This window comes from Pteronotus mesoamericanus, unplaced genomic scaffold (assembly GCF_021234165.1).
Source record: "Pteronotus mesoamericanus isolate MK-2021 breed Mesoamerican mustached bat unplaced genomic scaffold, CSHL_Meso_final scaffold_232, whole genome shotgun sequence".
NCBI lineage: Eukaryota > Metazoa > Chordata > Mammalia > Chiroptera > Mormoopidae > Pteronotus > Pteronotus mesoamericanus.
Window position 1 is genome coordinate 29067089 of NW_026555311.1, and position 25096 is coordinate 29092184.

At 38.6% G+C, this 25096-nt stretch overlaps 1 protein-coding gene across 3 annotated transcripts in view; it reads right to left on the reverse strand.

Moving 5' to 3' along the window:
• The window catches only part of COPS4 (COP9 signalosome subunit 4), a 46120-nt gene extending 27346 nt beyond the window's left edge, over positions 1-18774 (reverse strand). Inside the window, exons 1-2 of one of the 3 annotated variants that reach the window (XR_008530691.1) lie at positions 18520-18773; positions 1736-1815 (exon numbers count right to left, since the gene is read on the reverse strand). Coding sequence is in view for 2 of the 3 variants with exons in the window: in XM_054591804.1 (XP_054447779.1) it covers positions 1736-1815; positions 18520-18593 (154 nt within the window). In the remaining variant the exon portion in view is untranslated. Of the gene's footprint in view, positions 1-1735; positions 1816-18519 lie in introns of all 3 variants that reach the window. The other 2 variants (XM_054591804.1, XM_054591803.1) reach the window with 2 other exon arrangements.
• Between the last annotated feature and the right edge of the window lie 6322 nt (positions 18775-25096).

Here is a 25096-nt window from a genome sequence, read left to right on the forward strand (position 1 = left end):
AATAACTTAGGTCAGCACTAGACGTACTGACATATTTTATGACATTATTTATAAACATTTATGGGGTTATTATTGTACATGATTAAGAAAGAAAGTTCTGGGGCCACTCTGCTTCCACCACTTCCAATTGCATACCCTTAGACAAGAAAATTCTCTGTGTTGTTTTCTTGTCTGTAAAATGTAGCCAAGGTTGTTGTGAAGTTTAAATACAGTGCACATAAAGCACTTTGAACAATACCTGGCACATAGCACTCAACAACTGTTAGTTATTATTAATACTGTTACTACATTTTAAAAAATGCATTATGCTTGTGAACCATACTTAAACTATCTTAAATTAGCAGTTACTGTGAAAGTAAATGATGGTCCCAAAACTGTTCAGTTGATATAAATGATTTTAACAGAAGAGTGTTTTTGTTGGTGGTTCTTTGGAGTCAAAGTTTACATAAAGGTCAAAGTTCACAAAAAGCACTACTCTTTTGCTACTTTGGTCCAATATTCTCAATAAAGCCAGATTTCACAGTTTTTTCTGAAATCACTGTCAGTTCTTCTTACATTTCAGGCCCCAATTTTTTGAGCCAGTAACTTACAGGACTTATAATTAATCAGTTTATAATACATTAATTGGAATTATTTATTAAATACTGGTTGTGACTGAGAAAACAGTTTCATTTTAAGTGCCATTAAACGAGTAACTGTCAGAAATTACTACACAAACTAGCACTTCTCAGGGAAATATAAGTGTTGTAAATAAGGACTACTAGTCAGAAAAGTTAGTTTCTAGTCTGGGCTCTGCCAATGACTAACTGAATGTCCTTGGGAAAATTTTGTCTCATTTTACAATATATTACACAGGGATATCTATATCTACACTATGTAGCCACAGAGACATTAAAAACAACATGAGGGATGGATAATGTGTGTGAAAAGCACACTATAAACTGTAAAATACTATCAAGCATCGTTGATACTGTTTTTTTCATTCTTTTTTTTTTCCTTCTATCTTTCATGTTGTTAATTCAGTATCGATTCCAGCCTGGATTTTGAGTAATTTTCTAGATAACTGAAGTCAGGGACTAGGGGAGAGTGTCTTAAAGAATGGATATTTCTAGTTCCTATTCAAAAGGAATGATCTTAGCAATAATAACAGTTCACACTTAAATAGCACTTATTATATGCCAGGTACTAATTCTAAGCACTTTATAATGTATAATAACTCATTTAACCCCCCAACAATTCTACAGGGTATGTATCATATCCTCACTTTATAGACAAGAAAAATAGGCACAAAAAGATTCAATAATTTACCCAACATGACACAGCTAATAAGATAACAAACTAAGATTTGAATCCAGGCTATCTTTGTCATTATTCTATACTATCCCTCATCAGTTACTACTAATGGCAACTACACAAAATCTTAATTGGGAATGTAACTCTGAAGACAGTTCATGAAAAAAAAAAAATCAAGTTATAAATAGTTTAAATTCTAAAATAAACCCAGCAATTTCAATATAGACTATGGAGCAAAAGTAGGTTTACAGTTGTTCATATGGAAAATAATACAATCATAAATAGTATAAAAAGTAAATGCATACTCACAACTATAAAGCTACTTTTGCTTCACCCTGCATATTTAATTTAATCTCATGCATTTATATTGATAATTTGATATACAACGCTTAGGCAAGCTTTATAGTCCTATTCAGTAATACAAAGCAACCACTCCACTTACTTGCTTCCACAAAAGCTTTCAAAGCTTCTAGCTGTTCTGCCCCAGATAACTGAATGGCTTTTTCCAGGATCTGACGATACCTAAAACAATACCAAATAAAAATAAAGTTCAGAGGGCATTATATATTCTAATGTTAACTTTGACATTTATTCATTTGCATTTATCCTGGTGTCTTTCATAGTGCTCTCATTCTGGTTTCCTTTATAGTACACCAAAGATTTTCTTCTTTTTAAGTTTTAGTCCATGACAAGAATTTATAAATTACTAGATCTAAGATATCACTTTTACTTGAAAGTTCTTCTGACTTTAAGAAGTTCATCTATAATCCTAAGATGCCACTTTGAGTTTTCTTTACCATATACCACAACTTTTTAAAAGTTATCAAGCCCATCATGAGAAAAGGTAAATCTATAATTTACTAGACCCAAAGTGCCACTTTTGCTTGAAAGCTGCAGTTTAGAATTTAAACTAAAAAGTCAATTTCCTTTCAAATGCCTTAAAAGATAAGCCATTATTTTCTTCAATTATGTATTACATAGACACACAAGAACATTCATTATTCAAGGAGACCCAGAACCCCTTTCTCTTGTGGATCTAATGAATCTAAAGGTCCAAACAATAGGATAATGTCGACTAGGCAATGAAATCCAATATTAGAGATTGAATGTCTTAGCATACAAAATGAACCCCACCAAGCCAAATACACTCATAGAACACCATTTATGCTGTCATTAGTGTCTACTAATTCTCTACTTGCATTCAATTCTAATAACTATTCTGCCTAATATTCATGACCACATAAGGTTCAAATCAGCATTCTTAAAAGAATGGGGGACATACTAAAAACAAGAATAATGATAATTATTAGGCAATGGTAAATTCCTTAATAAAATATAAACTCCATGAGGGCAGAAACTGTTCTTTGTTTTGATCCCTGCTCTATCTACAAAGCCTAGAACAGTACTTGGCACATCATAAGCACTCAAATATTCAACAGTATTAGTAACATTTTAGTGTTTTATTTCATTTACTGATAATTACTTTATTCAATTAAGGAGTTGGTACATGACTACTACACTATTTTTATTACTTTGTCTATCATAATATCTATTTAAAGTAAAAATGCATTATTTAATGCATTTTACAAACCTAATAGCATTGCAATTATTAAGAATGTCATCCAAAATATAGTCAAGAAACAAAAATACACAAATAGGATCCAAACTCATTCAAGTTTATGACTTGCATTTCGTAGGACATATCCTCAAGGTACCATTCATCATATATTGATTCTTAACTCACACAATATTCTCACAGCCTTGATTGATTTCTCAAAACTAGAGTGAATCAAACTGACTTTGTAAGATAGCAGGTATACTGACAGAAAAGATAGCCAACTCCAAAACAGATGAACTATTTTAAGAAAACAAGGAAATACTGTTTAAGTTTAAAATAAAAACTGTTACTTTAGAAAAAATGGTAGCGTGAAGAAGGGGCAAGATGGTGGAGGAGTAAATAGAAGTCACACTGACTTCCTCCCAGGACCAATCTGGAATTACAACTAAATTGTAGAGAAACTCCCGAAACAAACAAATAAACAATGCAGAGAAACAAACCTTATAACCCCCGACAGACAGAAGAATCAGCTTTAGCACAATCTGACCTGTAAGGAAAGCAGTAGAGACTCAAGAAAGCTGGCTGGGTGTCCATGGGCGGCAGCACCACAGGGATATTTAAACAGCCAGTTGGATCCCCATAAGAAGCATAGGGTCTAAACCATTAGTGGGGATCCCTAGCCTACAGCACCAGAGACCAAAGGATGCACAGATATCAGCCAGCTGTGAAAAGGGGCATGGTCGCTCTCTTCCAGAGACAGGCAGCTGGAGACGCAAAGAGCCATTCAAAGGGCCAACACATAAATTTTCATTTGCAACCACTAAGTGTGGTTTCAGGCAAAGGTGGGAGAACAGTGGGCTGCAGACACTTGAGGAGAGACTGCAGACGGAGGCTTTGGGGAGAGAACAGAGGGACTAGCCAGTGGGATTCTGGTGATGACTCACCCGTTATGAGGCAGCAGCCATCCTGCTCGGGCAGACCACTCCCCTGAGTGGCAGCAGCATGAGAAGACCCAATAACCCCACCTCCAGGAGGGACTCTACCCTACCCTGAGGTGCCTAACCCTGCCTGCTGAGTGCAGAGTGACTAGACTAACAACTGAACCAGACAGCAACAGACAGTAAATTCCTGGAAGTCTTGAAGAGACTGCCTAAAGTCAGACAGGGTCAACATCTGTCATCATCAGAGGCAGATCCAGAAAGAAAAAACAGCGGTAAATACTACAGGCTACTTAGGTGAAATCCACTGTGGTCTTCTTCATAATTTGCGATGTTTTCTTTATTCCATAGCTTTTTAAAAATTTGTTTCAAGTCCCTCAAGGTTATGCATATTAACTCATTAGATTTTATACTAATAGTTTATTCCTCTCCTTTCTTATAACAACCTTAATCTCTTTACAACCTTATTAATACTGGTTCATTGCTGTTGATAGTGGGATTACAGGGGACGAGTTATTTTTGTGGATGTGGGTTTGTTTCCTGTGCTTTGTGGTTTTGTTCCGGCAGCACCTGCGCAAAAACACTCAAGACATGGTGGGCAGAGTGACCCGCAACCAACCAGCTGGGGAAGAAGGAGACCCAAAAAGAACAACCAAACAACAATCAAAACCCAATTCCTTCCAAAGAGCCAACACAGATGGCATAAAAGGCATCCAAAGAGCAGCAAGTTCAGAGGATCAAGGAGACTGCACCACTGAACCTCACAGGTCTCCTACCACAGAAGTTCACACTGCAAAGTCAGGATGTCAAGGGAGTTCCATTTAAGAAGCAAAAGCATAAAAGAAGAGTCTTACAAATAATAGGAAGACAAAGAAACACTCCCCAAGAGAAAGGAAAGAAGGAATCCCCAGAAAGAACTAAATGAAATAGAGGCAAGTAAATTAACAGATATGGAGTTCAAAACAATGGTTATAAGGAAGCTGAACGAGCTCAGTAAGCTCAGAGAGAATACCAAAAAAAACAGGAAAACTACAAGGAACTTACTGCAAACTATATCAGCCTGAAGAAGGACACAGAACTATCAATAAGAGGCAAGAGGAAATGAAGAATACAATTTCTGAATTGAAGAACACAGCAGAAGGAATCAATAGCAGGTTCAATGAAGCCAAGGACTGAATGAACGAGCAGGAGGACAAGGTAGAAGAAAGCTCCCAGAAAGAGCAAGATAATGAAAAAAGACTCAAAAAGAATGAAGAGACGCTGAGGGAAATGCACGACAAGCTGAAACAGAAAAATATCTGTATAACAGGGAAACCAGAAGAAGAGGAAGGGATACAGAACCTGTTTGAAAAAGTAATGGTGGAAAACTTCCCTAACTGGAGGAGAGAAAAAGTCACACAAACTCAGGAAGCACACAGGGTTCCATTCAAGAGGAACCCAAAGTGGCCCACTCCAAGACGCATCATAATTAAAATGCAAATATCAAAGACAGACAGAGAATCTTAAAGGGGGAAAGGGAGAAACAGGAAGTAACATACAAGGGAGCCCCGATACAGCTAGCAGCTGACTTCTCAACAAAAACACTGCGAGCCAGAAGAGAATGGCAAGAAATACTCCACGTCATGAAAAGCAAAGGCCTGCAACCAAGACTGCTCTACCCAGCAAGTCTCTCATTTAAAATGGTGGGTGAAATAAGGAGTTTCCCAGACAAAAGAAGGCTAAGAATACACCTCAACCAAACCAGCATTGCAAGATATGCTAAAGGGACTGCTTTAAAAGAAGATGAAGAGAAAGAGTGAGAAAGGGAGGAACACAGGTACAAAGGGAAAAAATGGCAATGATACGTACCTATCCATAATTTTCAATGCAAGTAGATTAAATGCTCCAATCAAAACACACAGGGTAGCTAAATGGATAAGAAAACATGACCCACACATATGCTGCCTACAAGAGACGCACCTCAGGAAAAAGGACCTACACAGACAGAAAGTAAAGGAATGGAAAAATATACTCCAAGCAAATGCACAGGGAAAAAAACCCAATTTAGGAATACTTACATCAGACAAAATAGATTTCAATACAAAGGCCATAAAAAGAGATACAGAAGGACACTTCATAATACTCAAAGGAAGAACCCATCAAGAAGACATAAACATTGTAAACCTATATGCAACCAACATAGAAACACCCAAATATATAAGGAAAATCTTGGAGGTCTTCAAATCAGATAGAGACAGCAACACACTGATAGTAGGGGATTTTAACACTCCACTGTCAACAATGGATAGATCTTCCAAACATAATATATACAAGGATATTGTGGAATTGAACGATGCATTAGATCAAATGGACTTAACTGATATATATATTAACCTTTCATCCCAAAGAAGCAAATTACACACTCTTTTCAAATGCACATGGAATGTTTTCAAAGATAGACCACATGATAGGACATAAAACAAACCTCAACTAATTCAAGAAAACTAAAATCATAACAAGCATTTTCTTGGACCATAAGGGCTTGAAACTAAAAACCAACCTCAAGAAAAAAACCCAAAAACATTCAAACTCATAGAGACTGAATAGCATGCTATTAAACAATGAATGGGTCAATAGTGAGATAAAAAATTTCTGGAAGCAAATGAAAATGAACAAACAACAGTCAAAAACCTAAGGGACACAGCAAAGGCAGTCCTGAGAGGGAAGTTCATAGCAATCATAGCAACACAGGCCTACCTAAAAAAGACAGAAATATTCCAAATAAACAACCTAACCCTACATCTTCGACAACTGGAGAAACAACAACAAACAGAGCCCAGAGCGAGTAGAAGGAAGGTAAAAATCCAGATCAGAGCAGAAGTGAATGACAGAGACTAAAAGAACAATTCAAGGAGCAACAAATCCAGAAGCTGGTTCTTTGAAAAGATAAATAAAATCGACAAACCTTTAAGCAGGCTCATCAAGAAAAAAAGGGAGAGGACCCAAATAAATAATATCAGAAATGAAAGAGGAGAAATTACAACTGATACCACAGAAATACAAAGGATTTTAAGAAACTACTATGAACAAGTATATGCCAAGAAATTTAAAAACCTGGGTGAAATGGACAAATTTCTAGAAAAATATAACCTTCCAACACTGAATGAAGAAACAGCAGAAAGCCTGAACAGACCGATAACTGCTGGGAAAATTGAAGCAGTAATCAAGAAACTCCCAGCACACAAAAGCCCTGGACCAGACAGTTTCACAGAATTTTACTAAACATTTAAGGAAGAGCTAACCCTTGTCCTTCTAAGACTATTCCAAAAACCCAAGAAGAGGGAAGACTCCCAAACTCTTTACATGAGGCCAGCATCATCCTAATCCCAAAACCAGATAAAGACACAACAAAGAAAGAACACTACAGGCCAACATCACTGATTAACATAGGCGCTAAACTCCTTAACAAAATATTGGCAAACCGTATCCAGGAGTACATTAAAAGGTCATCTGCCATGATCAAGTGGGATTCATCCCAAGAATGAAGGGATGGTTCAATATTTGCAAATCAATAAATGTAATACATCACATAAACAAAAGGAAAGACAAAAATCACATGATCATATCAACAGATGTGGAAAAAGCATTTGGTAAGGTACAGCACCCATTTATGATAAAACACTCAGCAAAGTGGGAATAATAAAGCCATATATGAAAAACCTACAGCCAACATCTTACTCAACAGGCAACAACTAGAAGCTTTCCCACTGAGCAACGTTTGTCCCAACTGGAACAAGACAAAGTTGCCCACTTTCACCACTTCTATTCAACATAGTGTTGGAAGTCCTAGCCTCAGTGATCAGACATGAAAAACAAATAAAAGGCATCCAAATTGGAAAGGACATAAAACTGTCAGTTTGCAAATGACTTGGTAGTGCACATAGAAAATCTCATAGACTCCACCAAAAAACTACTCGATCTAATAAGTGAATTTGAAAAAAAACTGCAGGATACAAAGTCAATATTCAGAAGTCAAAGGTATTTTTGTACACCAACCATAAAATATCAGAATCAGAAATCAGGAAAAAAATCCCATTTGCTATAGCAACAAGAAAAATTAAGTACCTAGGAATAAACTTAACCAAGGAGGTAAAAGACTTGTACTCAGAAAACTACACAACACTGAAGAAAGAAATTAAGGAAGACACTAGTAAATGGAAGCATACACTGTGTTCATGGACTGGAAGAATCAACATCATCAAAATGTCCATACTACCCAAGGCAATTTATAGATTCAATGCAGTCCCTATTAAAATACCAATGACATTTCACATAGAACAAACATTTCAAAAATTTATTTGGAACCATATACAACCCCGAATAGCAGCACCAAATTTGAGAAAGGAGCAAAGTAGGAGGGATCACAATACCTGACATCAAACTACATTACACGGCCACTGTAGTCAAAACAGTCTGGTACTGACTTAAAAACAGACACACAGATCAATGGAACAGGGGAGAGAGCCCAGAAATAAACCCATGTCTCTATGGTCAATTAATATTCAACAAAGGGGGCACAAGGATAAAATGGAGTAAACATAGGCTCTTCAACAAACGGGGTTGGGAGAGCTGGAGAGCTACATGCAAAAACTGAAACTCGACCACCAACTTACACCATACACAAAAATAAACTCAAGATGGATAAAAGACTTAACTATAAGTCATGATGCCATAAAAGTCCTAGAGGAGAACACAGGCAGGAAACTCTCAGATAGTCCACACAGCAATAGTTTCACTGATATGTCCCCTACAGCAAGGGACATAAAGGAAAGAACAAACAAATGGGACTTCATCAAAATAAGAAGCTTCTGCACGGCTAAAGAAAGCATCAGCAAAACAAAAAGGGAACCAACCGTATGGGAAACTATATTTGCCAATGATACCTCGGAGAAGCGTTTGGTCTCCAAAATATATAAAGAACTCACATGACTCCACTCCAGGATGACAAACAACCCAATTAAATAATGGGAAAAGGACCTGAACAGACATTCTCCAAGGAGAACATACACAGAGCCCAGAGACATATGAAAGGATGCTCAGCATCACTAGCCATCAGAGAAATGCAAATTAAAACCACAAGGAGATACCACATCACACCGGTCAGAATGGCTATCATAAACAAATCAACAAACAAGTGCTGGCAAGGTTGTGGAGAAAAGGGAACCCTAGGTACACTGTTGATGGGAATGTAGACTGATGCAGCCACTGTGGTAAACAGTTTGAAATTTCCTCAAAAAGCTAAAAATGCAACTGCCTTTTGACCCAGTAATTCCACTGCTGGGATTATACACTAAGAATCCCGAAACACCAATTCAAAAGAACCTATGCACCCCAATGTTCATAGCAGCACAATTACAATAGCCAAGTGCTGTATGCAACCAAAGTACCCATGAATAAATGAGTGGATCAGAAAACTCACTGGGTACATTTACACAATGAAATACTATGCAGCAGAAAGAAAGAGCTACTACCCTTCCTGACAGCACAGATGGAAGTGCAGAGCATTATGCTAAGTGAAATAAGCCAGGCAGTGAAAGACAAATACCATATGATCTCACTCATAAGTGGAACCTAATCAACAAAACAAAGAAGCAAGGAATATATAACCAACAGTACAAAACCAACAGTGAAAGAATAAACCAACAGTAAGGAGAGGGGATGAGGGACGGAGTAACAGGGAAAAGAAGGGGAAGGGTCAAATCAAGGAAGATGAATAAAGAAGCCATGGACAAAGCCAAAGTGGGGAAGGATTGCAGGTGGGAGGTGGGGGTGGGTGGGGCAGGGGAAAACAGTGGTAGGAAAATGGAGACAAATGTATCTGAACAATAAAAAAAAATTTAGAAAATAAATCTAAAATAAACCTCTTAATTTAAAAATTGCTACATTTGTGGCATAAAATTCAGTTATCTATCTCATTCTCTATACATGTGCGCAAACACACACACACATAATATTCTCCCTATCTATATTTTTACTTTATTGCCCTTGGCACACTTTTAAGTTGATGATAAACCAGTCAATGGTTTATTTTTTTTGACTGGCTTATTTTTCATATTCTATTAAATCAAAGCTTATGGCTGAACTCTCTTAGATCCCCATAGAATATTTTATACTAATAATATTATATTCAAAGATGACAATGTCTCACTTAGTGAAATTCAATGATTAACATAGTTTTAACACAGTTTCATAACTCATAAATCAACTAATGTATAATAGGAATACACCAAAGTAAATCTAAAAAGTACCCAGGCAGCGTGGCTCAGTTGGTTGAAGCATTCTCCCCCACGCAAGGCGGGGGGCCATTGTGCGCATGGTTGGGTGGTTGTTGGATCCCCAGTTGGGTGGGGCACAGTATGTGCTGTTGGGAGAATCATGTTTCTCCCTCTCCTTCTCTCCTTCCCCTCATCCCTTCTTCTTCTCTTTCTCCCTCTCCCTCTTTCTCTAAAGAATCAGTGGGCATATCCTCTGGTGAAGATTTAAAACAAAGTGATGAAAGCTTTATATTAACAAATTGTATAATTTGCCAAAGTCTTAAAAACTGCCTACTCAAACTCTTTAATAGATTGAGGTACAGAGCTGGGGCTAGATGCTTTCTTGCTCCTTCTCTATTATTGTAAATTCCAGTATCTAAGACCAGAACTTACTTTTTCACAATAATAATAAGGAATGACTAATAAACCTATTTCACATAAGAGATTTAAATAGCCATTTAATATTGCCATAAGTATATCACCCAAAAATGTTAATTGAGCACCTAGCCTTTTGAAGATGCTGTATGAGATTCTGTGTATGACACCAAAAATTTTAAATATAGTCTTTTAAGATCTCATAATATAGGTGGGAAAATAAAATAAAAAACCAAATATTACATCAAATATTAAATTACAATAAACAAAAACAGGAGTTACAATACAACTGAATACTTTAAAAAATATAAGTGAGATGGTAATATTTTAATTAAAAAGAGTAAAATCAAAATGGGTTAGATTAGTCAGAGGAGGTTTTATGAAAAATAATAATAGCTTTTTATTGAGCACTCAGTGTGTACTCAGCAGAAAAGACAGAAAAGTAATTGATGTTAAGAGAACATGGCAAGTATCAAATATTCTTCCCTTAAAAAATATTATGGAGGAAAATAAATTTCATTAATTAAGGCACACCTTGCATCTGTCCTACCCAATTATCAACAAATGTCTGTTGAGCATTTATTATGTATATGTATACGAATTAAAAGTTCAGTAAGTCAGTTCATGGTTTCTTAGCACTTGAAAGGAATCTGGAGGTAAAGAGAACATAAAAATGAAAATGTACCCCAGTCACTACGTAGGACCAAAATGGTTACAATGGCTATGTATTAATAGAACTTTCATTTACAGTAATGGTGAACTAGATGATTAGACCAACCCTACCTAAAATGAATGAATGAATAAATAAATGGATAGATACATAAATAATTGAAAAAATGTAAAAAAAAAAAAGTATAAAATCCTAACAGAAAGAGAAAACAGGTGAGCATAAGAGCATAAGACATGAATAATAGCTTCTGCCTGAAAACATTCATTGCCTCTGGAAAGAAAGCTGAGAGGCAGAGTGGCATTTCTGGTAGAGGAAGGGGTGGGTTCTGCTTTGGGACATTCTGTCACCTGCAGGAAAAACTAAGCAAGTTGCAATATCTAGCAGACCAATAGAGCTGGAAGAAGAGGGATCTCAATTCCTTGCCAGCCAAAGGAGGAAACACTAGCACTTTGGAAGTAAGGTTACAAACTCTATTTCAAGGATCACCAAGGTAAAGCAAAAAAATTCTGAAGTCTAAGTCCTAGTCTGCTAGCACCCTCAGGTGCCTGGCAGAAAGAAATGAAAATCTTCTTTGAAAGGTAACATCCTTGGCCTCCTATTGTTTCTAAAAATACATTTTTAAATAATTTGCTCAATAAATGAAGATTATACGGCATGCGGCAATATGAGCTAGAATCAACAAAAACAGACAATAACAGTGAGAGACTCCAGATATTAGAATAACAGAAAGACCATAATACAATCATGTTTATGAAGATAAACACAACCTTCAGCAAGCAACTAGGAATCATAAAAAGTGTCACTGGAAAAAAGAACCACCAAAAACTATAGAACTATGAAAATAGTATAACCAAATTTAAAAATTCAATGGCATTCTTAACGGCACATCTGAAGAGCTAATAAGCTACAAGGCAGGTCAGAAGAACATATCCAGAATAAAGCATTACAATGGTGAGTTTAGAAGACAGGGTAAGAAATACAGAGGTCACAATAAGAAGACCTAACAGGGTTTTCAGTGGAGTCCTAGGGGAGGAAATGGAATGGAAAAGGGACAACGTTTAAAGAAATAGAACTGGAGATATATGGTCAAGATGGCAGACATGGCTCACTCCTTCACACAATCACAACAAAATTACAACTAAAATAGAGAACAACCATCACTCAGAACTGACACAAATCGAACTGAATGGAAGTGTGACAACTATGGAATTAAAGAAACCACGTCCATCCAGACTGGTATGAGGTGGACAGATGAGGAACAGCCGAGTCCCATATCCAAGTGTGGTGGATAAAAATTCAGGAGGGACATCTTGGGAGCTGAGAGTCCCAGCCCCACACCAGGCCCCTCAGCCCAGGGTTCCAGTGCCAGGAAGATAAGTCCCCACAACTTCTAGCTGCAAAAATTGAGTCAGTGGAAGAAACTTCTAGAGCCCAAGCAGTTCCTCTTAAAGACCCCACACACAAACTCACCTACTCAGACTCACTTCCTCTAGGCTCTGGCACAGGAGGAGCGGCTTGAGGGGCACCAGTGGCATGCAAGGGAGGCTGAGGTGTCTGGCATCAGGCAAGCAGAGGCCACTGTCCCTTTTCTGGGACCTCTCCCCAACAGAACCAGCAGACTGGTGCCACATGTAAGAGTCAAACAACCCGGCTAACACTGCCTTGAGATCCCCAGTGACTCCACCCCACCCAATTTATGGGCCCACCCAAGCTGCTTTTCCATGTGAATGGCTCAGGCTTCACAACTTCCTAAACCCTATCAAACAAGTAGCAGCTAGCCTCAGCGAGCCCCAGGCAAGGCACTAGCAGCCTAGATTCAGCTTGGCTTTGCCTGGGAGTCTCTAAGCCAAGCACAAGTCACAGCCACCTCAGATTGCTTTCTACCTCAGGCAGGGTGGTCCCAGGTAAAACACAGGTGGCAGCTGAACTTCACCTGAACCACCTGGGAAACCCCAGGGCCAGTGTACCCAGTGGAGAGCTACAGATCACGTCAGAGTACCCCCATCCTGCCCCTGCATGGCTGATCCTCCACGGTAGGTGGAGGTTGGTGGTAAGTGGCTCAGGCAATCCTTGCAGCTGACTGGCCTGGGTAAATTCCTCCCATTGATCTGCCAACAGCAACACAAGACTAAACTACAAAAGGAGGGTGTACTTAGCCCACATGAAGGACACACCTTGAGGACCCAGCTTGGGTGATAAAGGAGGTTGTGCCACTGAACCCTACAGGACACCTACTACATTAGGTTACACTACCAAGACACAGAGTCAAAGCAGCTCTAACTAATACACAGAAACAAACACAGGGAGGCTGCCAAAATGAGGAGACAAAAAAACATGGCCCAAATGAAAGGACAGATCACAACTCCAGAAAAAGAGCTAAACGAAACGGAGACAGGCAAGCGCACAGATGCAGAGTTGAAAACAGTTTATAAGGATGCTCAAGGGACTTAGTGAGGACCTCAAAAGCATAAAAAAGATTCAGTCAGAAATGAAGGATACACTAATTGAAATAAAGAACAATTTACAGGGAAACAACAATATAGTGGATGAAGCCAAGAATCAAATCAATGACTGGAAACAAAAGGAACCAAAAAACAATTGATCAGAACAAGAAGAAAAAGAATCCAAAAAAATGGAAACAGTGTAAGCAACCTGTGAGACAACTTTAAGCAATCCAACATTTGCTTCATAGGGGTGCCAGAAGGAGAATAGAAAGAGCAAGCAATTGGAAATCTATTTTAAAAAATTATGAAAGAAAACTTCCCTAATTTGGTGAAGGAAATGGACATGCAAGTCCAGGTAGCAGAGAGTCTCAAACAAGATGGATGCAAAGCGGCCCACCCCAGGATTACATCCTAATTAAAATGCCAAAGGTTAGCGCTGGCTGGTGTGACTCAGTGGATGGAATGCTGGCCTGCGAAACAAGGTGTCTCCAGTTTGATTCCCAGGCAGGGCACATGCCTGGGTCCAGGAGGAGGTGCATGAGAAGCAACCATGCATTGATCTTTCTCTCCCTTTCTTTCTCCCTACCTTCTGCTCTGTCTAAAAAAATACAAATAAAATCTTAAAGAAATAATAAAATAAAATGCCAAAGTTTAAATATAAAGAGATGGGGGGGAGTGGGTGAGAGGTGAGGGGGTTAAGAAGTACAAATAGGTAGTTACAGAATAGCCATGGGGATGTAAAGTACAATATAGGAAAGAAAGTAGCCAAAAGATTATACACATGACCCATGAATATGAACAAGGGTCGGGGGATTGCCTGAGGGAGTTGGGGGTGGCTGGATGGAGGAGGGCAAAGGGGGGGAAATCAGGACAATTTAATAGTATAATCAATAAAATATAAGCTTAAAAAAATAAAGATATAGCTGAAAACTTCTCAGAACAATGAAGGAAGCCAACCTATTTATTCAAGAAATAAAATGAAACTCAACCAGGATAATGTGGTGGAGCATTTACACAGAGACCACAGTTCTTTTACTGTCTGTATCTACGTCCCTTTGCAATGTGACTTCGTAGTTTTCACATGAAGAGGTGGTTTATTTCCCCCACCCTTTGATCTCGGCTTGTTTTGACCAACAGACTGCAGTAGAAGTGAAGTGCCTGTTGTGAAACTAAACCTCAGGAGGCCTTATACACGTTTTTATCTCTTGGAACCCTGTTGTTGCCAAGGTCAGGCTAACCTATTGAATAATGAAATATGTAGCTCAGTCACTGCCACTGCCCCGGCCAACACACAGAAGCAAAGATGACTACCTGTTGCTGACTACAGGCACATGTGGGAGCCCATGTGGAACCAAGACTATGTGGAACAGAGAAGAAACATCAGCTAGGCTCAGCCCAAACTGGCAACCAACAGAATTATGGGCTAAGTAAATTGCTGTTTTAAGCCACCAATTTTGCAGAGGTTTGTTTCACAGCAAAAGCTAACTGATATACATAGTAAAGACACATCCACAGACACATAACAATGAAGTTGCCAAAAATTAAAAGTCAAAAATCTTAAAAACAGGTGTTAACATAATTTTTTAGAAGAAATAATTTCCTAATTAGGTTGATCTTTAAGCACTCTAAATAGTTCAACTGTGTGTTAAGTGGGGGAAAATGGGGGAAAGAGGGGCATTCGAAGCACCCAAAAAAAAAAAAAAAGTCATTATCTGAAATGTATTCCAGTTTGGTGAAAACAATATAGGGCCAAAAGGTAAGATATGTTTAGAGGTGAGGGCTGTGAGCCAAGCAAGCTGTATTCTGGCTTTGCCACTAGCTATGTGACCTTGGAGCACGGTATTTAACCTCTGTACTTCAGTTTTCTCATATGTAACATAAATAATATTACTTTTTAAGGAGTATTAAAAATGTAAGTAAAGTTGCACTTGGCACAGAGTAAACACTAGGTATTAGGGAACTTCACTCTTAAGATGGAAACCACTAAAACTGTTGGGTGGAAGAATAACAAAGAACTGAAGAATCTGAGTTAGGAGGGGCCTTCAAGGTTGTACAGCCTATTATCTGAGGGGCGGGGGTGTGTGTGTCTGTGTGCATCCTTGATTTTTTAACATTTCTATTCCATTCTAATCCAAAGTATACCTCTGTAAGGGAGAGGAATTTATCTTCCAAATAGCTTTTCTTATAATCAAAGGCAGCTGAAACACCTGCCATTACTTTCCTTTCTCCAGGTTAATAACGGCTTATAAAACAAAACGTTTAAATATTTTTTTAATTTATTGATTTTTTTAGGGAGAGAGGAAGAGGTGGGGAGAACACACACTGATTTGTTGTTCCATTTATTTATGCATTCAGTGGTTGATTCTTGTATGTGACCTGATCAGGGATCAAACCCGCAAACTCAGCATATCTGGAGGACAAGCTAAGCAACTGAGCTACCCAGCCAGGGCTAAAATGAAATGTTTAGACTTCAAAGATCCAGTATTTTCCTCTGTACCCTCCATACCCTCGAACTGGAAAAAATAAAAAATAAAAGGTTCTGTTTGTACAGGATTAATACAACAAATATCTAGAATCCAACCTTTATAGTAGAGGTAAAAAATTCTCTCTCTCCTCTCTATCTCTCTCTCTCTAAGTCAATAAATACATATATATTTTATATATTTACATAAATTTTTATATATATATTAAATAACTACCCTGTTATAGATATCCTGTTTATTGCTGGGAACACACAGTATCACTATTTTTGAAATATTTTCTCCATCATTCCTTAATATGGAACTCTTTGTTACTCAGCTCCTAATGTAAACCCCAAAACTACTGATATATTTTAAGAGTGTTTCTCTCATAAAGCATGTAGCTGGAGGAATTGTTTTGTTATGAGAATAAATATCATGACACATTCTTGCTCGCATAGGACCAGATATACCTGCAGGCAAGGCCAAGGTTTTCTTCAGAAAGCACTGGCTATCAGTTACCAAGCACATTATTTCATTTAATCTTCACGATAATCCCTAATCCCGTGGGGTAGATTGTTACAGTGATAGCCTCCAATGAATTATGCCTCCCTCTGGCAGCATGCCTTTGCACTGTAACTTGGCCCCTCCTTCCATAAAGAGGTAAACTCATTTCCCCTCCCTTCAAATTCAGGCTGGTCTTGTGACTTACTTTGACCAGTACTTGAGAACTGATGTAGTTCCAAGTCTAGCCTTAGGAGGTCTTGCAGTTTTCACTCTCACCCTCTTGGTCCTGTAAGGAAGCCTCAGCTAAATTACTGAATGAGACCATGTGGAGAGAGAGAGACCCAACCAGAGATGTATGGGTGTCCATTTTAGCCCACTAGACCCAGCTAAGTTGCCAGCTAACTGCACCTGCATGAGTGAGCCCAGACAAGATCAGCAAAACAGCCCAATTTACCCAAAAAATCCTGAAAAATAATAGTTGTTTTACAATTAAGTTTTTGGTTTGTTACACAGCAATAAATAACTGAAGCACCCAATAATATAGGTACTATTTTTTATCAGCAATTCAGAGCTGAGGATGTAAATGCTTAATTTGTTTCAGATATCTGCAAATACATGAAAACTATCTCTTCTGATAACTAATGCATTTATTTTCTTCAACAAAACTTAAAGGAAAGCAAGCATAGGGCAAAATATAAGCTAGTTTTACTTTCATCTAAACTGATGAAAAAAAGTATATGCAAAAAGTACTGAGCTATGAAGGCATATTCAACTCATTTCCCAACCCACAGAATGAGTCAATATGTAGTTAATAAATGTTTAATAATAATAGTAACAAATATAATTTTATGGCACTTTCTAAGTGTCAGGTACTGTTCTATGTGATGTAAGTGGGATATAAGTGTATATGCACTCACATACTCATTTTGTCCCAGTCAAGAATAGGTCATCTAATTATTCCCAGTCTCCTGAAGGGGAAGTTGCCACAGAAAGTAAAGCCCAAGATACATAGCAAAATTTCTCACTGATAAAAGTAAATTACATTACCACCGAAGAAAAGCCTGCACAGCTATATAAAATACAGAGTTTCAATGTCCAGGTAAGAGCATGTGTATTCCATTAATAGAGGTCAAAGTGATCTCAGCTGTCAGGATGTAAGTATTGGGATCGATTTGAGAAGCATACTGTGCACAAAATGCATGTTCATTATAAAGGAACAGCACTGTGAAATCTACAAAGAGAAACGAACAGTATCTATAGCTGTCTATGATTAACACTGTTGACAGGCACATGTCACAATTTTAACTTGGAGTGGACCTAAAACTTCTACATAAATTGCGACAAAATTGCCAAACAATCCAGAAACCTGTTCTATTCATCCTGACCCATATTATGAGGACATCAGCCCGTGTGCCCTTCTTCAGAATTGGTGGCAGAGAAAGAGTACATAAGGACCCAAATAACATGGTCCAAGTGGTTCTGGACGACAAGATACCAGGCTCTACCTCCTCAACCCCCAACAGCCTCAAGAAACCATCTCCGTGAAAAACTCTGCATCGAGGCCCCAAAACATAAATTTTCCTCAATTAAAACAAAAGAAAAAAAGAGAAAGCCCAAAGAGATCCAGAATTCGGTGAAAGACGCCAGCCAGCGATGGGAACTGCCACCAGGGAAGGCTGAGAAGGCCGTGGGAGCAGTCCTCCCTCAAAACGCGTTTCCAGAATCTGAGGACACGAGTGACGATGCTGTCGAGGGCTGAACAAGCTGAGCGTCACCGCAGGTCTATGGCCCCAAGGGTTCCCTGCACAAGGTCCCCTCCAGCTTTCTGCTGCTTCCAACGTTTGCCTCCACAACCGCAATCAGGCCCGCCCCCTTGATCCGCAGGCCGGCTACTGGCCACACAAACGAAAGCCGCTGGCAACCCAAGGAAAACAAGTCTGTGGCTTTCCTCCCAACCTCCAATGGCTCCTGGAAATACTCACTTGCCCGCCAGATCTTTATGGGAGCCGCTCGAATTCATGAGCTGAGCCAAATCCTGTCGCACAGCTGCCGCCATCTTTCTTCCAGCTCATCCGAGGCTGCAGGCCTCACAACCAAAAAGAAAACGAGTGTAGTCCTCCAAACGGCGGCCAGAGGGAACCCGAGATGCCACAGAGTAGCCTCTGTGTGGGCCAGAGTGCCGAGTGTGTGAGCTTGCGCTTGGTCCGCCCCAGAGTTGAGTGACACGAAGCTTCACTCCGGAAGTCCCAGGCCCGCCCAGGCTCCTGCCAAGGGCTCAAACTCGCACGCTCCCACTTTGGATTGGCGGAAGAACTCCAAGGGAGTGTGCCATTTGTGCAACTCTGATAAATTCCGGGTAAGCAAAACGATGGTCTTTTTATTAAGTTCCGTATCTCACGTCTATGGTTTACTATTCTTGTTCATTTAAGGAAACTCTTAAACTACCTATGGTTAAGAACGAGTTGTTTTTACTGCAATTTTATCACAGACAGGTACTTTTGTAAAGCACAATTTAAAAAGTCCTCATTCCACCCTAGCTAGTGTGGCTCAGTGGATTGAGCGCAGGCCTATGAACCGAAGTGTTGAAGGTTCAATTCCCAGTCAGGGCACAGGCCTCGATTGCAAGCCAGGTCCCCAGTAGAGGGCACTGGAGAGGCAAGCACATATTGATGTTTCTCTCCCTTTCTTTCTCCCTCTTTTCCCCCTCTCTAAAAATAAAATCTTTTAAAAAATAAATAAAATGTCCACACTCCCCCTCATACACTGTACCCTGTTTAAGGGTTGATCATACATCCCAAATTGTCCAGGACAGTGCCATTGTCCTGGATTAATTACTAATAATACGCCCTTTCACTTTGGAAACTGTACTGTATGGAAGAAAAGTTATACACTCGTTCTACCTTTATATGTAATTGTATTCATTACTTATATATCCTTACAGATTTTCTTTCTGAAAGTAAATAAATGTAAATTTTTATCCTTTCTTGTGTTCACAAATGGTAACACTCCATATCATTATTCTGCTCTTGATTTTTCACTTTTTCTGGATATTTTACTATGTAAGTGCAGAGAGGTTCCTCAATCTGATTTATAGCTGGAGAGTATTACCTAAAATGAGAGGCTTCCATAGTTTATTTAATCCTTACAGCTAGACATTTCAGTTGTTTTTAATCAATCAATACTCAGTGAATAACCTTGTACATAACATCATTTTACATGTGTATAGGTAGACTACATTCCAAGAAGAAAGTCAAAGGGGAAGTTTACTTAAAATTTTTATAGATCCTGCCAAATTCCATTTTATAAGAATGGTATACTTTTATCTTTCTACCAGCAATATGTAGGAGTGCAATTTTCTACAGCCTTGCCTACAAAGGACATCAAACTTTTGAATTTTTTCTGTCTTGATGTGCAAAAAATAGCATGTTCTCTCTGTTGGGAAGGGGAAATAAGAGAGGACCAGAACAAGGAAATATTTAAAGTGGTGTGGAGATTGCCCACATCAATTTAGATCTCACTGCATTGGCAAGAACTTTGTCAAATGATCAAGCCTTGCAACAGTGAGACTGGAAATTTTGTTTCCAACTGGGCAAGCTTTTACCCAAGAAAAAGGAAAGGATGGTTTTAGAGAGATCATCAGCAATTACTAGTCTCTCCCTCTCACTCCTAAATATCTGTGTGTATCCTTCTTCATACAGGAGAATATTCTCACCTCTAAAGATGAGAGTTTGGGTTCCCATTTAGTTTCTATATCAACTCAAAATCGAGGATGTCTGATTATGTATAATCTTCTCCATCAGGTCAGGTTGTGGATTTTCATGGTCCAGAGACGTATTAACTATAAAACAAATGATCTGCCTCATGTCCGTACATGTAATACAAAACAATAATGGACCAGGATAACCACAGTTAGAACTCTGAAAAAGTAAGAATGGGAAATAAACCAATTACTTGTCCATAGTAATGGTGGAATCCTGGATAGGAATTATGAACAGCCACTGCCCTGGTTATGGAGTAAGTTCCTTGGATAAACCCTAGTTCTGCTCTTTGAGAGAATCTCCATTGTCTATTATATTCTATGGCCCAGCCTTTGACCTCTGAATACAGAGGATGCCATACAGATTAACTGGATATTGGAGAGTATTCCCTCTTTGGGGGAATGCCTTAGAGCTTGAACAATTGGAGGCTTTTGTAGGCCAGGTTTTTCAGGGTTTTTATTTATTTATTTATTTATTTGAGAGGGGGAAGGGAGGGAGAAGGAGAGAGAGGGAAATAGTGAGATGTGAGAGAGAAAACATCGATTTGTTGCCTCTTGCAATGCACCCCAACCAGGGACTGAACCTGGAAACCAGACACATACCCTGACCGGAACTGAACTGGTGACCCTTTGCTTTGCATGACGGTGCCCAACCAACTGAGCCACGCTAGTCAGGGCAGTGTTTTTATTTTTTCAAAATACAATTTCATTGAACTTTCAGTAAACTTTGTTTCCAGACAGTTTCTGGTGTCAGTAACCACATCCAAAGTTGTTTCTAGAAGTAGTTGTTAAACCAGCCCTATTCCCTGCTTCCATGCTCAACCTAGTCTTTTTTTTTGGTTATTTTTGTGGTTTTCAACCCATTCTTGACATCTTTATAATGATTGCAGCCCTGAAATAATCTGGAACAATAGGCTTAAATGAGAAGATAACTCTATTTTTATTTTCTCTTTTGAGAACAGAACTCTTATTTAGTTTTTGCTTCACCTTATCTTTGTTTCCTGGTGGGTGGGTGTGTGTGCCGTGCACACACGTGCATGCCAAAAAGCCTTAATGGGCTATGAGAAATCTCTAAGGCAAGCCTTCTCTTCTACTGTTTATGGGTACATAAGCATTTGGCTTTTTCAACTTAGTGAAGCCCCAGAATTTCTGCACATTATATCCCTATATTACCATGACTTCGAACTTGGCTTGTAGTACATTGCCAAACGCAAGAAACAGCATCAGACACAAAATTGCCTCCTTCCTGATACCTCCACTAGAGATATATAAACTAGGGATGGAGGTTGTCTGCCTTCCTCATTATTATAGGCAGCAATTTTACTAATTTTTTTGACATAACAAGGCCTCCCCTTTCCAGACTGTTAATTATCACTGCCCAACTGAGACAGGATAGTAAGAAGCTAGGAAAATTCCTAGGCAAATAAAATGGAGAAGCTGAGACAAGAAAATTAAACAAGGCCAAACAGTTTGAGCAATTTACAGCCAGCTGATGAATTGCAAGACTGGATCTCCCCTAACCAAGGACACTTGAGAGCAAATGGTTTGTACTTCTTCTCTCTAATCAGAGAATACATAACCTCCCTGGTCATAAACCATGGTGTCTGGGGAATAGGGGAATGCTAATGCAAACAGGAGAAATAACACCAGAACAAAGGAAGCCAGTTCGGGAAGAAGCTGTGTGACTCCCCTTTCGGCTCCCCCTCTCAAGAGAAACACCATGTCTGTGCTCTCCCTAGGTTTTACCCCTGCCAAATCCCCATGCTTCCCCAATATAAACTTGCTTCTGAAAGCTCAAGGTAAGGTGGATATGGGGTTTTTACCCACCATCTTCTCATTGCTAGCCTCTGATATTAATAAAAGCACAATTATAATCCAGTAATCTCCGCTCTTTGGCTGAGCAGTGACAGACAGCATGAGCCCTGGACTTGATTGCCCTCTGGTTTTACAACCTCTAAGTGAAGGCTACATCTTTTTAGATTTTGCTTATAGCAGTGAAGAAAACAAACCTGCATGGCAGGCAAAGCTTATTCTCACCCTCTTTTTAGTTGCTTAGCAAGAAGTTAGGCAAGCACATTTGAATTAACTCAAGGGAAGTGCACAAATCCTACTTCTTTTTCACTATGTAAAACTACGTCCCAACCCTGACCTAATGAGTCAAAATTGTTTACAAAATCCATCTAGCAATTTCTTCACATTAAAGTTTGAGTAGCCCTGCTGTAGCAGATGTCAACACTACTGGTATAGGAGCTCTTCTCTCTAAATTCTTATCGGATAAGGCCATTTCCCTGGCCAGGACACCCCATATTTACATATTCAAGATGGTCTCTACACCCTCAATTTCCCAACAAATATGCAAAGAAAGTCATCCTGGGATCCTTTTCCTGGTGCATCTTCCATTCCATGTCCCATGTGCCCAGCTCATATATACCTCACTAGAGAAGAAAAAAAGAGCATAGGTGATTGCATATATTCTGCTGTTTTCTGAGCATTAATCCTTACTGTACATTTATTCCACATTACTAGTGCTGTGTGTAAAACTGTTTCAGTGATCTTGTGTGTTTCCTAGACTAGATCTAGAATCAGCCACCTTTTCAAAAAGCCCTGTTTCTTTTTCCTAAAAAGATATTTACAGATGTCAATCTGAATGCTAAGGATTTTCATTGATACTATATTGGTCATTTGGGGAACTCTTCATGGGACAGAACAAGGAAATATCTACATATTAGAAGGATAAAATGACTCATGAGTTCATACTAATACTTTCAAATTCAATTTGGGTGACTTTACTTAACCTTTTCTATACTACATCTGTATCTCCTTCCACATCTGGAGTCCTGGTTCACAAGTACATAGGGGATTATAGAATCAGTATATTCCACAGTTATTCATTTCATTCATCCCATGTTATACACACAACAGCTTCCATATAACAATTCTAATACTACCACCCCAAATATGATTGCTGAAAAGAGTTCAGTATTTTCCTGCTATTTCTCATTTCCTCTCATTTTTAATTATATTGTACCTAATTGTGAGCACATGTAGCCATTACAAACAATGCTTAGTTTGTCTAAATCCTCATTTAATCTTAGCTTTATAAGTAATACATACTTAATGGTTACCATCAGCTCGTATATTGATATCTCTCTAGCCATCTTAGTAGTCTGAAACTAGTTCCTTAACAGGTTTCTATGGAAGGTCTCATGGAAATCATATTCTTGCATGCTCTTGTATGTTGGTGACATCTTGGGGGTTTTTTTTATGTTTAAATATCAGTTTTAGCCCTGACCAATGTGAATCAGTGGATTGGGTACTGACCTGCACACTAAAAAGTTGCTGGTTCAATTCCCAGTCAGGGCACATGCCTGGCTTGCAGGCCAGGTCCCCAGTTTGGGGTGTGTGAAAGGCAACGAATCAATTAGAGGCAAACACCCTCTAATCAGAACATACTTCAATTCCTTTTTCTATAAAACTATAAATTTTTCCCATTCCATGCCTGCCTTTGACTCCTGGTCAACACAGTAATGGTGGCTGAGTCCATTGCTATAGAAAACTCTGTATAAATAGCCTTTGCTTGGTTAATCTTCAAGTTTATTTCCACACTTTCCTCCTCCCCCTTTCCTATCTGTTCTCTCTCATCCCTTTTCCTCTCCTTCCCCCTGCTCCCTATCTTCCTTGTTCTTGTTTTTCTTCTTTTTGTAAGTAACTTGTTCTTCCCACCTGGAAATTTTTAAGATCTCTTTACAGGGCTTTTCCTCTGGTAAGCTTAGGTGTGTCTCTTCTCATTGATTTTACCTGAAACTCAGTGACCCCTTTCATCTGCAAAAGCAAGTCTATGTTTAGGTCAGGGAAATTTTCTATTATTTTTTATTTAATTGTTATCTCTCTCCTCTTTCTCTCTCTCTCTCTCAGAAAAAATAGACAAGTAAATTTATTGTTGACTTATATTCTTTATTAAATTAAAATTATACTATGTATAAAATAGAAATGTATATATAGAGTGATTAAATGCCATGATATATACAACTATCTTTAAAGTCAGGATGCAAGTTACAATGATTATGAATATAAAGTTTACATTAAAACATTCTCCATAGTGAATTATTTGGCTGTTTTAGTTTGAAGTCATCATTTGAGAATCTGATGATCACGTTCCTTCACTTTATGGTCCATCAAAATCACTTGGCCAGATATATCAATAGCAGATGAAATTTCATTTGTGTCTAATTTCCGTTTGGCCCATTTTGGTCAAGATACATTTTCTTTACTTAAATATCTGCGAGCTTTGAAGAACTCATTGTTTTTCAATTACCTTCTTTGCTTCTGAATGAAGAGTTTTTGGAGAACATTAAGTCTCCACATTTCTGTAGCATTCCTTCTTTTTCCTTAGTGTCCAAGTGTGCATTAATTGCAGATGCCAGACCCCGTAAAGAATACATTTTCTGAGATGACAATCATGTGGAAACCTTCTGACAGAAGAATTTCTATGCTCAGAAACAGGGGACTTCAAAATAGTTCTGGGTGCAGTATTCTTCTTATTTTCACATTTCACCAGTCTTCCTCCATTTCATTACTTGTCTTCTGAGCCTTGGAAATCTTAACCATTACTGGTAAAGTACAACCAGGGTGTTTCACTGCCATTTTGTTCGGCCGTAAAGGTGTAAGTAAACTGAATCTCTAACTCGGGTTTTGGAAATCGAGTACTTTGATTACTTTTTGTTGACACCTCACAAGAGTTAAGGATTACACCTTCATCCTCTACTTCATTGCTGGAAATTTCAAAACTTGTTGATTGAGAT